This window comes from Poecilia reticulata, chromosome 18 (genome assembly GCF_904066995.2).
Source record: "Poecilia reticulata chromosome 18, P_reticulata-male-v2, whole genome shotgun sequence".
Lineage (NCBI taxonomy): Eukaryota > Metazoa > Chordata > Actinopteri > Cyprinodontiformes > Poeciliidae > Poecilia > Poecilia reticulata.
In genome coordinates, this window is record NC_088847.1 from 1,923,479 (window position 1) to 1,940,568 (window position 17,090).

The 17,090-nt window shown below is 44.6% G+C and overlaps 1 protein-coding gene across 3 annotated transcripts in view; it reads left to right on the top strand.

The window, feature by feature from the left end:
- mllt3 (MLLT3 super elongation complex subunit) overlaps positions 1 to 17,090 on the top strand; it is a 105,122-nt gene that overhangs the window by 49,751 nt on the left and 38,281 nt on the right. Inside the window, exons 3-5 of one of the 3 annotated variants that reach the window (XM_017310568.2) lie at positions 1,560 to 1,642; positions 13,716 to 13,859; positions 15,312 to 15,350. In XM_017310568.2, the coding sequence (XP_017166057.1) occupies positions 1,560 to 1,642; positions 13,716 to 13,859; positions 15,312 to 15,350 (266 nt within the window). The remainder of the gene's footprint in view (positions 1 to 1,559; positions 1,643 to 13,715; positions 13,860 to 15,311; positions 15,351 to 17,090) is intronic. The other 2 variants (XM_008434908.3, XM_008434909.3) reach the window with 2 other exon arrangements.

Genomic DNA, 17,090 nt, shown 5'->3' on the forward strand with positions numbered 1-17,090 from the left:
GCAGAGCAGAAGAGGACAATGTTTAAATTTTAGACCTTTGCTGAAGTAGACAAGATCGATGGATGAAATCAGCTTCACATGTAAGTATCAGCCGATCATAGATCTCCCAAAATTAAGGAAATCAGGGCCGACTTATTGGTTGGCTGATTTATCTGTGCACTCCTAATAACCACTAGTTCCAATCTGAAATATCAGGTCACAATAGTTGTTCATGGTCTCTACACATACGGAACTGTTGACTTAGGTTCTGTAATAATCGAAGGCAACAAAAGCCTTCAATTATTACACCATTACAAACACAATATCAGAGATATTTGTATATTTTTTGTCTAGAAATAGCAACTGCAAAATACTTAACCCTGGTGATGGTGATAGTGTTTACTGTTCTCTAATAAACATCTGGGGCCTTTTCAGAACAGCTGTATGCATATTGAGATTAAATTGCACAGCTGAACTCTCTTTTCTTACTGGAGGATTTCCAGAGACAGTTGGTTGCTTTTAATTTAATTTAATTAATTTATTTATTTATTTTCATATGTTTAAGGGACTGATGAGACTGAAAATGGGATTGAAAAACATGAACAGGAGTTTGGGGATCCTCAGGTCTTCATTTATGAGCCACTATCATTCAACATCTACATGTTCATGTTGTATGTTATGGAGAGTAACACAAGGTGTCTTACAACCCATATGCTGATATATTGTTTATTTCTGTGTCACCTTTTGATGTCTATGTGTGCAAAATATTGTTGGGTATAAGGTTTCATAGATTAAGTGATTTATCTAGCTTAATCTCGGCTAATGTTAAGATAGATTTATCTATTTTAAATCTAGCGATTTAAGCTAGATAAATCAAATGCTGGCTAGAATGGATGTTACGTTACCAAATCATAAGAGCAACTTTCTGCTTATGACGTTATATTTGTGCCACCACAGTGTGCGGTGAGACTGAGGTGAGCACATATATCTGCCCAAACAAAGTTTATGTAAATAAGCCACATCACCAGGTAAAAAACAGATTTTTTTCATTCAATCATAGTATTTCTAGCAAACACTGAACTTGCTTAGATAAATGACAGCCAGTCACAAACAGTAAATTGTCAAAGGCTAATTTTACTAAGCACTAAATGGTCTTGGATTTTCAGTTGCTGGTCATTTCTGAACCATATAAACCCCCTCATTCACACTGAGATCTCTTTACTCAGTGTTCCCACACTGAAAATAAATGTTTCTTTGAACCAAATTAAAGAAATGTCTTATTTGTTACAACTAATTTAATCAGGTCATTCATATTATGTCTTAGCTTTGTATCAACTTTAAAGTTTGCATTGTGACAAACTATTCCTGTTCTACATTCAAAATGTCTATGATATGAAATGTAGTGGCTGTTTGGGGACAGGAGTCTTAATCAAACTAAGGTTACAGAGTCTGACCCAAGCATTTATTGGCAAAACTACTCAATATTTTTCCTCTCACCTGAAATGAAAACCTCTTTTCTTATTATGTTGGCAATCTTTATTTTAAATGGTAGTCTCTAATAAACGTTTCTCTCTTTTCAGTATGCAAGGATCCTCCATACAAAGTGGAGGAGTCTGGATATGCTGGATTCATCTTACCTATTGAAGTTTACTTCAAAAACAAGGTAATTTTAATAAGCTCAATCATGTGAAACTTAAGTCGTCATTTTGAAGTTGGATATAATCGGATGCTGACTTCCAAAATTCAGTTTTCTGGATTTGTCTGTGCCTGAAGAATGTAAGTTGCAAATTATGTGAAGAATTTAGTTTATCTGTATCACTAGGGTATATACGAAGGCCTACTACCTCAATAACAAATTTTGCTGGGCAATAAATTGCCTCAGAAATTACTGCAATAAATGATAGTCAAGTCATCGTGACACCATTTTTTAACTAATATGATAATAATGGCATATTAATGCAAGTACACCTGCTCAAAGATAAAAATAAAAAAATTCTGAAGAACATTTAACATTAGACCTGGAAAACATGTTAAATATCCCAAATAAACAAACAAAAAAACTGAAACAACGATTAAAATGGAATATGAAGCCTCCTTAACAAAAATTTCATTTAAAAAAACATTAATCATTCAGCTTTGTCAGGGTCCATTATTGAAAGAGGCAATATTTCAATAATTTATTTTTGATTGTGTATTTTTTTTTGACATTCAGTTTCTACCTCATATATATTCCATAGTGTGTATTAATTAACACATAATGTAATAAATCTGATCATAGATGCATACTTTGCAAATATTGAAAACAAAATCCTGGAATGTCTAACAGGTGGGGTTTATTTTTGAGAAACAATGTTGTGTGTTGCAGATTTCTGCCTAGGTCCCTCTTGAGAATGAGATCTAGATCTCAACAGGGTTTACCTGGTTATTTAAGGGAAAAAAAGATTTAGCACTCTGTTGTTGCGCAACACCCTCCCCCCCCCTCTCTCTACTTCCCTTAAAGATGTGCTACCAGCTCTACATCTACAGGGTGAATTGAGTTTCCTAAATCTGCTGGGATTTTACCCTGTCCAGAACTGAAGTAAACTCTGTTTAAGTTGGCGTCGAGAAAGACTAGCCTGGTTTCTGACGACCTCCATCCAGATGTCCCACTCTTTTTCACCGTTAATTAGCCAGATTGAGAAGCCTGCAACCAACTAGTTTCACAGAGCACACCTGTTAACGGTCACTCTTTCTCTTTATTACTACTTGCACTTGTTACTGAACCAGGTTGGTTTTAGTGACTCGGGCGAGTCCCAAGGGTGTTGTTTTAGTTTTGGCTAAAAGCAACCTATGAAACATTTTCCACTTTTTCCTCCCAGACTCAAACTTCAGAGTATTTTACAACCATCAAAGAACTTTAAGGTGACTCATTAATTGAATGTCCACAACATCTTTTGGATTTTCTTTATGCTAATTATTTTATTAGTAAGGCAATTTTGCAAGGGTCAGTACAGCTTAATTCAGTAGCAGAAATAATCCATCCATCCATCCATTTTCTTCCGCTTATCCGGGGTCGGGTCGCGGGGGCAGCAGCTTCAGAAGGGAGGCCCAGACTTCCCTCTCCCCAGCCACTTCTTCCAGCTCCTCCGGAGGAATCCCAAGGCGTTCCCAGGCCAGCCGAGAGACATAGTCCCTCCAGCGTGTCCTGGGTCTTCCCCGAGGCCTCCTCCCGGTGGGACGTGCCCGGAACACCTCACCAGGGAGGCGTCCAGGAGGCATCCTGACCAGATGCCCGAGCCACCTCAACTGGCTCCTCTCGACGTGGAGGAGCAGCGGCTCTACTTGAGTCCCTCCCGGATGACTGAGCTTCTCGCCCTATCTCTAAGGGAGAGCCCAGCCACCCTGCAGAGGAAACCCATTTCGGCCGCTTGTACCCGTGATCTCGTTCTTTCGGTCATGACCCAAAGCTCATGACCATAGATGAGGGTGGGAACGTAGATCGACCGGTAAATCGAGAGCTTCGCTTTTTGGCTCAGCTCTCTCTTTACCATGACGGACCGGTACAACGCCCGCTTCACGGCAGACGCTGCCCCAGTCCGCCTGTCGATCTCCCTCTCCCTTCTTCCATCATTCATGAACAAGATCCCCAGATACTTAAACTCCTCCACTTGAGGCAGGACGACCCCCCTGACCCGGAGAAGGCACTCTACCCTTTTCCGGCTCAAGACCATGGCCACGGATTTGGAGGCACTGAGCCTCATCCCGGCCGCTTCACTCTCGGCTGCGAACCGCTCCAGTGAGAGCTGCAGATCACGTTCCGATGAAGCCAACAGGACCACATCATCCGCAAAAAGCAGAGATGCGATCCTAAGGCCACCAAAACGGATCCCCTCAACACCTCGGCTGCGCCTAGAAATTCTGTCCATAAAAGTAATGAACAGAATCGGTGACAAAGGGCAGCCTTGACAGAGTCCAACTCTCACCGGAAACGAGCCAGACTTACTGCCGGCAATGCGGACCAGACTCTGACACCGGTCATACAGGGACCTGACAGCCCGTATCAAAGGGCCCGGTATCCCATACTCATGGAGTACCCCCCACAAGGCCTCCCGAGGGACACGGTCGAACGCTTTCTCCAAGTCCACAAAACACATGTAGACTGGTTGGGCGAACTCCCATGCACCCTCCAGGACCCTGCTGAGGGTGTAGAGCTGGTCCAGTGTTCCACGACCAGGACGAAAACCACACTGCTCTTCCTGAATCCGAGGTTCGACTATCCGACGGACCGTCCTCTCCAGGACCCCTGAATAGACCTTACCAGGGAGGCTTAGGAGTGTGACCCCCCTGTAATTGGAGCACACCCTCTGGTTCCCCTTTTTAAAAAGGGGGACCACCACCCCAGTCTGCCAATCCAGTGGAACTGCCCCCGATGTCCATGCGATATTGCAGAGTCGCATGAGCCAACACAACCCTGCAACATCCAGAGCCTTAAGGAACTCCGGCCGGATCTCATCCACCCCCGTGGCCCTGCCACCGAGGAGCTTTTTGACCACCTCCGCGACTTCGTCCCCAGAGATTGGAGAGCCCAACCCAGAGTCCCCAGGCTCGGCTTCCTCAGCAGAAGGCATGTTGGTGGGATTGAGGAGGTCTTCGAAATATTCCGCCCACCGGCCCACAATGTCCTGAGTTGAGGTCAGCAGCACACCATCCCCACTATAAACAGTGTAGGTGCTGCACTTCTTCCCCCTCCTGAGACGCCGTATGGTGGACCAGAATCGCCTCGAAGCCATACGGAAGTCTGTCTCCATGGCCTCTCCAAACTCCTCCCACGCCCGAGTTTTTGCCTCAAAGACAACCCGAGCCGCATGCCTTTTCACCCGCCGGTACCCATCAGCTGCTTCTGGAGTCCCACAGGCCAAAAAGGCCCGATAGGACTCCTTCTTCAGCTTGACAGCATCCCTCACCGAAGGTGTCCACCAACGGGTTCAAGAGTTGCCGCCGCGACAGGCACCAGCAACCTTGCGCCATCAGCTCCCGATAGGCCACCTCAGCAATGGAGGTACGGAACATGGTCCACTCGGACTCAATGTCCCCCACCTCCCCCGCGACGTGCTCGAAGTTGTACCGGAGATGAGAGGTGAGGCTCTGTCTCACAGGGGACTCTGCCAGACGTACCCAGCAGACCCTCACTACACGTTTGGGCCTGCCAGGTCTGACCGGCTTCCTCCCCCACCACCGGAGCCAACTCGCCACCTGGTAGTGGTCAGTGGACAGCTCCGCACCTCTCTTCACCCAAGTGTCCAAGACATACGGCCGCAAATCCGATGAGACGATGACAAAGTCAATCATCGAACTGCAGCCTAGGGTGTCCTGGTGCCAAGTGCACAGATGGACACCCTTATGCCTGAACATGGTGTTCGTGATGGACAATCCGTGACGAGCACAGAAGTCCAACAACAGAACACCACTCGAGTTCAGATCGGGGGGGCCGTTCCTCCCAACCATGCCTCTCCAGGTCTCACTGTCATTGCCCACGTGAGCGTTGAAGTCCCCCAGTAGAACAAGGGAGTCCCCAGGAGGGGCACTCTCCAGTACCCCCTCTTAGGACTCCAAGAAGGGTGAGTAATCTGAACTGCTGTTCGGCCCGTAAGCACAAACAACAGTCAGAACCCGTCCCCCCACCTGTAGGCGGAGGGAGGCTACCCTCTTGTCCACCGGGGTGAACCCCAACGTACAGGCGCCGAGATGGGGGGCAACAAGTATGTCCACTCCAGCCCGGCGCCTCTCACTGTGGGCAAATCCAGAGTGGAAGTACGTCCAGCCCCTCTCAAGGAGACTGGTTCCAGAACCAGAGCCATGTGTCGAGGTGAGGCCGACTATTTCTAGCCGGAACCTCTCAGCCTCGCACACTAGCTCCGGTTCCTTCCCCACCAGAGAGGTGACGTTCCACGTCCCAAGAGCCAGCTTCTGCAGCCGAGGATCAGACCGCCAGGGTCCCCTCCCTCGGCTGCCGCCTATAGCACAATGCACCCGACCCCTTTGGCCCCTCCAACAGGTGGTGACCCCATCGGAAGGGGGACCCACATCTCCTCTTCGGGCTGAGCCCGGCCGGGCTCCGTGAGTAAAAGCCCGGCCACCAGGCGCTCGCCATCATGCCCCATTTCCAGGCCTGGCTCCAGAGTGGGGCCCCGGTGACCCACGTCCGGGCGAGGGAACGCCAGATCCAAAGTTTGTGTCCATCATAAGGGGTCTTTGGGCTGCGCTTTGTTTGGTTCCTCACCTAGGACCTGTCTGCCTTGGGTGACCCTACCAGGGGCATAAAGCCCCAGACAGCATAGCTCCTAGGATCATTGGGACACTTAAACCCCTCCTCCACGATAAGGTGGCAGCCCAAGGAGAGGAGCAGAAATAATCAAATAAGTAAAATCACTAGTCTATCTTTCCCTAATGCTGACACTGTGAACTAAAAAATGGGAAAGTTTGAGAGAGACGGACAGAGTTTGGCGTCTTGAACCCCAGAACTGGCCTGATGATGAAGAAGGTGTTGCAGCAGGAGGTGGCTCCCAGTACAGGAAGAGTACTGACTTAGAGCAGCAGGTCTCGGGCCTCAGGGTGACTTCCTCATGCGCGTAGCGGTACTCAGCTTCTTGTCTTGCAGCTCTGTAGCTCCCTTCTCCTCGTCTCACGATCTTCCTGGTCCCACGGAAGGAACCCACGAGTTCTTCCTCTTTGCCTTTGTCTTTATCTTCATCTTTGCCTCGGTCTTTATCTTTGGGGTCTGAACCCAGCTGATGAGAGAAGTACAATTTGAAGCCACACGTTGTGGGGCTAACGGGTTGGTCCCCATGTGCAGAACAACGAGTCTTCGGCTCTGTGGACCCGGCTCTTCTTCAGCTGTGGAGTTCTTTGACCATCTCGATCTTGGCTCGAAGCTGCCTGAAGGATCCAACCAAAGATTCCTCTTTTGCACCAACCTTATAAAGGGTTTATCCACCCTTTTGGTGTGTTTATATTGGCTAGCTTTGTTGCTGTGCCTGTCTCATTGGCTGACTGCTTGGACAGATGATCTCATATCCATCACCTTGGAGACCTCATGACCTGATCTCTGTTCTAATGACCCGGAGTTGCTCAACAGTCCTCTTACGTCTGTTGCCTGTCCAATCTTTTCTTAAGAAAGTCAAAGTTTAGCAATAAGGCTTTGGTCACCTCTGCTCTCCCATCAGTTCCTCTTTCCCCCCGACCTTTCACCTACCATCTACCTCCAACACAACATCAGTGACCTTTAATTACAGTAACAACATTTTACACCATTTCAAGTTCAATGTCAAAATCACATTTACAACCTTTTAGTTTCTCTGGTTTAGCATTAATTTATGATATTAAAATAACCACAACTTATTAGTTATTCTTATTATAATCACAATGTGAGTTATCACAGACATTTCTGAAAAGAAACCAAGTATAATCCATTATTCTAATTATTTGATACCAAGTTACAGTTACTTGTTTCACCTGTAAGTACTTCCACAAGTGTAAGAGTAAGTACCAGTATTCTTATAATCCACCCAATTTCAACCTCTGGTTAAACCAATATTAATTATTGGCTTAATTATAAGTCATTACTATTAATTTAATTATTTTACTCTGAATTTTATCCAATTACTCAAAATGTTTAGATTTTATTCTTTAAACCTTTAATGCTTTGAAATAAGGAGCACTCTGAACTATTTTTATACACATGCAGGGAAGCTTTCTTCCTCTTTCTTCAGAAAACCTGCTCTTCCTGTTCCATGACTCTCTTTCTGTCTGACTGATTTTTTATGATTAAATAGAAAAAAGAAGAATTAAAGCAAAGTTTGCAGGACACAATAGCAATACACACAACCAGATTAATTTTTATTACAGTCTGACTCTACGGTTCTGTCTTGATGTCACCTGTGTAATTATTTTCAAAGATAACTTTATTCATCGTTATTACTAAAATCTCCAGCATGGGGAAGTGGGATGAGCTCGACTTTTCTCGACAACTCTAATGAATAAAGTATTTGCATACTGTCTAGAGGTGTGCCGATCGATCGGCCACCGATCATAATAGGCCGATTTCCTTGAAAAAGTGTATGATCGGTGATCGCCGATCACGGTCTCTTGTTGCCGATCACACAAATCGATCACCTGCTTCTCATTTCGCAGCGTGCCTGTGCAGCTGGTCTCCTCTTTCCTTCACACTGCGCAAACGCGCAGTAACAAATCCTTAGCGATGAGGAATATAACGGTACGGAGCCCTCCAGGGGACATGGGGATTTTTTTTTTTCTTTTGCATCCCCTCTCAATACTTATGCGTTCCCTCGCAATATTTTTGTGTTCCCTCGCAATAATCTACTGATCACACTGGACGAAAAGTGGGATTTTTGACCCTGTGTTCTGACGCAAATGGAGCTAGTCAGCGACAGATATCGACAGCAATCGACAGTTGGCAGGGCAGCGCAGTTTCGCCGGGCGCAGTCGAATGCGGAATCCTACAGGGGGAAGGTGCGGAGCTTAACGATTCTACTTAGCATGTGAATAACAACAGGAGACCCACATGAATTGTCAGTCATTGGATGAAAAAACAATGACATCACAATTCATTACTTACACGTGATTGGTTGGTAGATATCTCCCTATTGGACACACTAGACCTTTATAATTACAGGCCTGGTTAAGCCCCTCCCTGATAAATTATAAAAAAATAACCCAGAAATAAATATCGTTCCCCCACTGTAAAACAAGGGGAACGGTATCTGATGGGTGAAATATGGCCATCAGATATCGTTCCCCCACTTTAAAACAAGGGGAACGGTATCTGATGGTTGAAATATGGCCATCAGATACCGTTCCCCCACTTTAAAACAAGGGGACCGTATCTGATGGGTGATTTTAACATAGGGGGAACAGTATGTGATGGGTAATATCGAGCATTAAAATACATTGCCCTGTTTTTATTTCATAAATATATATATATATATGTATATATATAACTAAACATATATATACATTTATAATAATTATAATATATATATATATGTGACTTATATGTATTTATCATCACTATTATTTATTATTATTATTACTATTATTATTATTGTTGTTGTTATTATTATTAGTTTCCCGCAAAAACGTGAAGAAAGTGACAACTTTGCCGAAACATGTTGTTTGAGCTTTCACGGTGTCCGTAGTTCCCTGCGCGCATGCTTTCTCAGTGCTCAGCACAAGCACACGCGTATTGTGCCGCATGGGCGGGTTGGGGCGGCAAGAACACGCAGGGGGAACCGTATCTGATGGGGAAACGCGGATTGACGTAACACCGGCTTCATGACTTGGTCCTCAGATCCATCCCTCGTCCGCCATTTTGTAGACCCTTACTGCGTTCCACACTCTGCCTTGCTGTACTGCGTCACAACAAAATAAATAAAATAACGGGAAGATCAGTTTTCCTTACAAATATGCGAGTGTTCACTAGTCACTAAATGTGAAATCATAACTTACTGTATTTCTGTTCATCCTGGTGGACTCCGTAAGAGCTCCTCGGCACCGTGGTCTGAGGTCTGGCTGGTACGGCTTGGGCCATTTTTCAGGTCTGAAAAAATCAAAGAAGAGTATTTTTAAGAGTTTTTAAGAGCTGATTTCTGATCTCCAGATCTGGTAAAGCTTTGATCTGCCTATTCTGATTTGTCTTTAAGAACTATAATGTAGGAAGATATACACTGAGGTTGTTAGCCAAAATCTCACAATACATGGCCCCATCCATCCTTCTCACAATATGGTGCAGTTGTCCTATCCCCTTTGCAGAAAAGCATCCCCAAAGAATGATGTTTCCACCGCCATGCTTCACGGTTGGGATGGTGTTCTTGGGGTTGTACTCATCATTCTTCTTCCTCCAAACATGACGAGTGGAGTTTAAACCAAAACGTTCTATTTTTGTCTCATCAGACCACATGACCTTCTCCCATTCCTCCTCTGGATCATTCAGATGGTCATTTGCAAACATCAGACAGGCTTTGACATGCGTTGGCTTAAGGAAGGGCACCTTGCGTGCACTGCAGGATTTTAATCCTTGACGGCGTAGAGTGTTACTGATTGTTTTCTTTGAGACTGTGGTCCCAGCTCTATTCAGGTCATTGACCAGGTCCTGCCGTGTAGTTCTGGGCTTGTTCCTCACCTTCCTCGAGATCAATGATGCTCCACGAGGTGAGATCTTGCATGGTGCCCCAGACCGAGGGAGATTTTCCGTTATTTTGTATTTCTTTCATTTTCTAATAATTGCACCAACTGTTGTTGCCTTCTCACCAAGCTGCTTGCCTATTGTGCTGTAGCCCATCCCAGCCTTGTGCAGGTCTACAATTTTATCCCTGATGTCCTTACACAGCTCTCTGGTCTTGGGCATTGTGGAGATGCTGGAGTCTGATTGATTGAGTGTGTGGACAGGTGTCTTTTATACAGGGTTCAAGTTCAAACAGGTGCAGTTAATACATGTAATGAGTGGAGAACAGGAGGGCTTCTTAAAGAAGAACTAACATGTCTGTGAGAGCCAAAATTCTTACTGGTTGATAGATGATCAAATACTTCTTTCACACAATAAAATGGAAATTAATTATTTAAAAATCATACATTGTATTTTTCTGGATTTTTGTTTTAGATTCCATCACTCACAGTTGAAGAGTACCTATGATAAAAATTACAGTCTTCTACATGCTTTGCAAGTGGGAAAACCTGAAAAATCAACAGTGTATCAAATACTTGTTCTCCCCACTGTAGTCCAAAAGGCATCATGAGGTACTCGAAATGGCCAATAGGGGTCTTAATGCTGTCTTCCACTCTCATCTTCTTGGCGGATGCGGATCAGGTGGTAGGTATTAAGGAGATTGAGTTTGGTGAAGATGGTGGCCTCTTGGACCGGTTTGAATGCTGAAGAGATAAGTGGGAATGGGTATTTACTCTTTATGGTGATGCAATTTAGACCTCTATAATCTATACAGGGTCGGAGGGAACCGTCCTTCTTGCTGACAAAGAAGAAGCCCACTGCCAACGGGAAAGATGAGGGGCGGATTATACCGGCAGTGATCGACTCGTTTATAGGCTTTTCCATATCTTGGCGTTCGGGACATGAGATATTATATAAACAGCTGGATGGAAGAGGTGCTCCAGGCAAGAGGTATAGGGTGCAGTAAGGTTGGTGGGGGGGAGAGAAAGAGCCTTGTCCTTGCTGAAGACCTCCTTGAGATTGTGGTAAACCTTAGGGATACCTGTCAAATCAATGGGGTCCACCTCATTAAGGACCACGGGGGCAAGACTTGTAGGGACGGCACACTGCAAACAGGAGGAGAGACAATGTGAAGACCATGATTCTATGCGAAACTCAGACCAGTTTATGTGTGGGTTGTGCTGCTGGAGCCAACTAAAGTCTAGGACAACTGGAGTCTGGGATGATGAGAAAACATAAAATGAAATAGACTCATGGTGATTACCCGAGACGATTCGCTGAAGGGGCTTGGTCTTATGCGTAATCTTGGGCAGCATGCACCCATCGAGGGCGGGGGCTTTAACTAGTACCGGCAAAGGTACTGTCTCCAAATTGGCTTGGGTGACAAGAGATTGATCTATTAGATTCTGCTCACAACCCGAATCTATAAGTGCAGTGAGGGGGAGCGAGTCATTATTAAACTGCAGGACAGCGGGAAGCAAAGAACAGGGAGCAGAAGAATGAAGTATGGGGCCTGTCAGTTTCCCCTGTCTGACCGACGGGCCTGGAGGTTTGGGTGAATTGGGCAGGATGCAATGAAATGGCCTGTGGTGCCATAGATGCCACATTGGCTGGCATCCATTCTTCGCTGCCACTCCTCCAGGGAGAGGCGGGTTTGGCCTATCTGCATCGGCTCCGTGTATGGTGATGGGGAGCTTTTGAGAATGTGTACGGGTGCTCTGGGAGGTGGTAGGACAAGAGGTCAAGCCAAGGCCCTTGTGTTCCTTTGCATTATTCTTTCCTTGAGATGGTTATCCAGAAGGGTCGCTAGAGTTATTAGCTCGTTTAATGACTCAGGCTCGTCGAGCGGTGCCAACCCATCCTTTATGGGCTCGCTGAGAGCATAAAAGAAGGCGCTCTTTAACGCGCAGGAATTCCAGCCTGAGGCTGTGGCTAAGGTACGAAATTCAATGGAAAACTCTGCAACTGATCTTTGCCCCTGCCTCAAGGATCACAGTCGGCAGGATATACCTGCTTGATCAGCATCTTTGTTAAAACTTGATTTAAACTCTTCAATAAATTGTTTGAAAGTGCAGCCAAAACTGCAATAGTCAGTGAAGCATGCGTCAGCCCATCTTAGTGCCTTCCCAGATAGAAGCCCAAGAATAAATTAAATCTTGGCATCATCATGTGGGAAGCAATGCGGGGAGCGGTTAAAAATCAGCAAGCATTGGAGGAGGAATCCTGCGCAGCCACCCGCATCACCGGTGAATTTCTCGGGGTTAGGTGAACTGATGTCTCGTGAGGTGGAAAGCTACTGGGTGGGAATGGTGGATCGTCAGCGCCTTCTTCAAGGAAGGCTGGTTCTTCGGGCTGCAATCTTAGCAGCAGTTGAGTGACCTGCTCCAGGCGTTGATTAGTGACCTCTTGTCGCTGAGGGTTCTAAGTACGGAATCAGGAGCCTGGATTAGCGAATGTTGTTCCGGCATCGTTCTCCTGAGGGTGTCTACTGGGTGATATTGGCCAGAGTGTTCTGTCATGCTTTTGGGAATTTGTTTAACCCACATGCAGAAACTCTTATCAGGAGATCAGAACAGTTCCGTTAGATTTATTTACAAGAAGTTGAAAGAGTAATAATGAGGGAGTCCAGGACAGGAACACACCCACACTGGAAGGCTGGCTTGGAACACTGAGGACAAAGGAGAGGCATGAATCCAGCAGGGATGCTGAGGCCTGATAATGCCGGTGGCACTTACTCGTGCGGGCAGACGTCCCGCCAGGTAGAAGTGGCGATGGAGCAGTAGTGAGCTGAGGCTGCTTTGGGGCGGAGACCCCTGTAGGGGGTAGCTTGGAACAGGAGGGAGGAAACCATGACCTGAGTGGAATCCCGAGTCGAAGCATACCTAATAGGGCAGAACACAGAAGTAGGTGAGCTCTGAACTCAAAAGGCTTCAGATGAAAATCTGAGACTCTGAGAGGCTGGAGTTACCACATTGGCAAACACTCTGGCGTCAAAGAGCCAGCAGCCGGCTCTTCTTATGTTCCACGATTGGTGACAGAGGTTCCCAACAGTTACTGGATTTATTAACACCTAGTAATATTAAGAGACAGTAACCAATGAGGCACATTTCATTCTGGTTAAGAGCATTAATTATTGTGAGAAAATACAGATTCAAAATTATAAAAACAATTATTGTTTTAGATTTCCTATATCTGCATGCAATCTTGTTGGTACACTGTTCCAGAAGGTTGACATCATTCTTGAAATGTGACTTTTCACAGTGAGCTATGTTACCCACTAGCCAGTGTTACTCAGAAATTAAAGGAAGTTTACATGAAAGACTTCAAATAGGAAATTTGATCTACTAAAAACTGCAACTGAAGAAAATAATCAAAATGAAAATTATTATCCAAGGTGATCTCACTGAATATATGCAAGAAGTGACACATATAGTGATGTTTCTCGACTGCTGCAACAGCAATATTAAGCTATTTCCTTTGTCTTTCCCCCCATATTGGTGGCTGGCACTTTTCTTAGGAAGAACCGAAGAAAGTTCGCTTCGATTATGACCTGTTCCTCCACCTTGAGGGTCATCCGCCTGTCAATCATCTCCGCTGTGAAAAGCTGACATTCAACAACCCAACAGAGGACTTTCGAAGAAAGCTGCTGAAGGCAGGAGGGGTGAGAGTGTGTTGGAGGCACTATTTTGTCTTATTCCACATATAAGGATGAACTTTTCTCAGATATAAATTTTTATTGACAACTGTGATCAATCAGTTAGTCATACAGCTAAGAGTAACAGACCTAAAATTGTTGGAGACATATTAAAAAGGAGCAAACTAAGAAAAAGTAGACAAAACAAAGTTTGGTTCCAGGTCACACTATCAGCACCTTAAGAATTTATCTTAAAGTAAAAAGAAAAAACACTTAAGTGTGAATACAGCTCTCATCAATGCCTCTTTTTAGAGACAACTGAGGAAAACCAAATAACAGGAATAACAAACTGCAGGAACATACAATAAATGTAAACGGTTCTGAAACCATAAATGTTTCGACCCTGCTTTACTTTGACACTTCATAAAATTTAGTTATAGACTAAATTTTATGAAGTCTAGTCTATAACTAAACTTACTGACTTAATGGATCAAGTGAAATATCAACCAGTAAGATTGATTCAGATTGGCCAATCTGATCAGTGTAAAATAAAAAACAACTGTGTTAGTGTTACAGATCTTCGATAAGTCTATTACAGAGAGTGTCTCTGCCATCATCAATTGGCTAATGGCAAATATTAATATTTTTCTAGAAAAACCTTGGTGCTTTGAACATTGAGTTTAAGTTATGATACTTCCCATATATTTATTATTTCTACATATTGTAGGTTGTCGGGCTATAAACCAAAAAAGGTTTTAAAATAAAGCAACTTAAAAAATTATAATTATAATAACACATTACTTGTATTGAGAGCCACTACAATACATCAATGTTTAAGAAGAAATTTATGAAGTGGGTTTACTCATTAAACTTGTTTTTATTTAGAACCTTAAATTTTTGCAAAAGTGTTGTAACATGGATTAGATCTGTGACACTGACCACAGGACTATATGATTGCAAACCAAACTCATATCTAATATATATTTAGTTTGATTTGTATGGCTCTTAAAAGTTCATTAAGGATGAAAACTACTCGTTTGATGTGCATTGCCACTTATTGCGGCTGCAGATTGAACACATTAAAAACCTTCCATAGAGATATCGACCTAATAAGAAACATTATTGCAATACTACTCACTGTCAATCCAAAATGTTCATAATCTCTAAAACCTGAGTATTTAACAAAGTAAAAGGGAAAGTGGCTTTCTTAGAACAATATCTACATGTGCACAAATATTGAGCAACTATTAGTGTGCAGAATTTTATGTACACTAATTATTATGCACCTTTTACTCTTCATGTAAAAGTTACTGTTAGGTAGAGTTTATAAAGAAAGTCTATTCCTGTATTTATCTATGCTCTAATTGGATAACATTCACATTGTTTTATCTTTTTTGTTTGTCAATGATCAGTTAATATTAATTCCTGCAACCAAAGTATTTCTTACACATTTGTGAAAATTTCCTTCTATGTTTACAGACACGGGATCCTCACAAACGAGGTTCAGAAGAATCAAAAGTAAGAAAAGTGAGAGGAAGGGAGGAGAGGGCGGGGCAATACATAAGCAACTAATCAGAAGGAATAATTTAATGGATTGTTACTAAACATTTTTTGTGTCTCTTGACACATTGCTTTTATCCTGACTGGTATGTTAGTAGTTAATCTTCAAAATTTAATAAGGCAATACTGTTCTGACTTGTGACTTTCTTATATATGTGTGTGTGTGTGTGCGTGGGTGTGTGGGTGTGTGTGTGTGCGTGTGTGTGTGTGTGTGTGTGCGTGTGCGCGCGTGTGTGTGTGGGCGTGTGCGCGCGCGTGTGTGTGTGTGTAAAACATTCCCTTGTCATCAATCGTCCGCGGGTGGTCTCTCTCTCATCCTCTTGAGCTTGGGTCCTCTACCAGAGGCCTGGGAGCTTGAGGGTTCTGCGCAGTATCTTGGCTGTGCCTAGAACTTCACATTTCTGGACTGAGATATCTGATGTTGTTCCTGGGATCTGTTTTAGCCAGTTTGGGGGCGACTGCCCGAGGGCCCCGATGACCACACGCCTGGAAGGTGTGGTCTTCACCTTCCAGGCTTTTTCCAGTTGCTCTCTAAGGCCCTGGTATTTCTCCAGTTTCTCGTGCTCCTTTTTCCCTATGTTGTAATCACTTGGTATTGCTACATCTACCACAACGGTTTTCCTCTGTTGTTTATCCATCACCACAATGTCCGGTTGGTTCGCCATTACCATTTTGTCTGTCTGGATCTGGAAGTCCCACAGGATCTTAGCTCGGTCATTCTCCACCACCATTGGGGGTGTTCCCGACTTTGATCTCGGGGCTTCCAGTCCATATTCTGCACAGATGTTTCTGTACACTATGCCCGCCATTTGGTTATGTCGTTCCATGTATGCTTTCCCTGCCAGCATCTTGCACCCTGCTATTATGTGCTGGACTGTCTCAGGGGCCTCCTTGCACAACCTACACCTTGGGTCTTGTCTGGTGTGGTAGATATGAGCCTCTATTGCTCTGGTGTTTAGGGCCTGTTCCTGTGCAGCCAGGATGAGTGCCTCTGTGCTGTCCTTGAGTCCAGCTTTTTCCAGCCATTGGTAGGATTTCCTGATATCAGCAACTTAAGTTATTTGTTGGTGGTACTTCCCATTTAGGGGCTTGTCCACCCATGATGGTACCTCCAGCACCTCATCCTCTCTTCCCCATTGTCTGAGACATTCGCTGAGCACATAGTCTGTTGAGGCTTTGTCCTTGATGTATTTATGGATCTTGGATGTTTCATCCTGAACAGTGGCTCTCACACTCACTAGTCCTCTGCCTCCTTCCTGACGGCTCGTGTACAGGGTGCTCAGGGTGCTGGATTTGGGGTGGAACCCTCCATGCATGGTTAGTAACTTCCGAATCTTAACATACGTGCCCTTTATCTCTTCCATTGGCCAGCTAATTATTCCTGCAGGGTATCTGATTACTGGTAAGGCATAGCTGTTTATTGCACGGATCTTGTTCTTGCCATTGAGCTGGCTTTTCAGGGCTTGCCTTATTCGTTGGAGGTATTTGGCTGTGGCTCCTTTCCTTGTGACCTTGTTAAGGTTGCCATTTGCTTGTAGTATTGCCAGGTACTTGTAACTGTGCTCTATGTCTGCTATTGTTCCTTCTGGGAGTGAGACCCCTTGTGTGGATGACCTTCCCTCTCTTTGTAACCATCCGGCCACACTTCTCTAGTCCGAATGACATCCCAATGTCAGTGCTGTAGATCCTGGTGGTGTG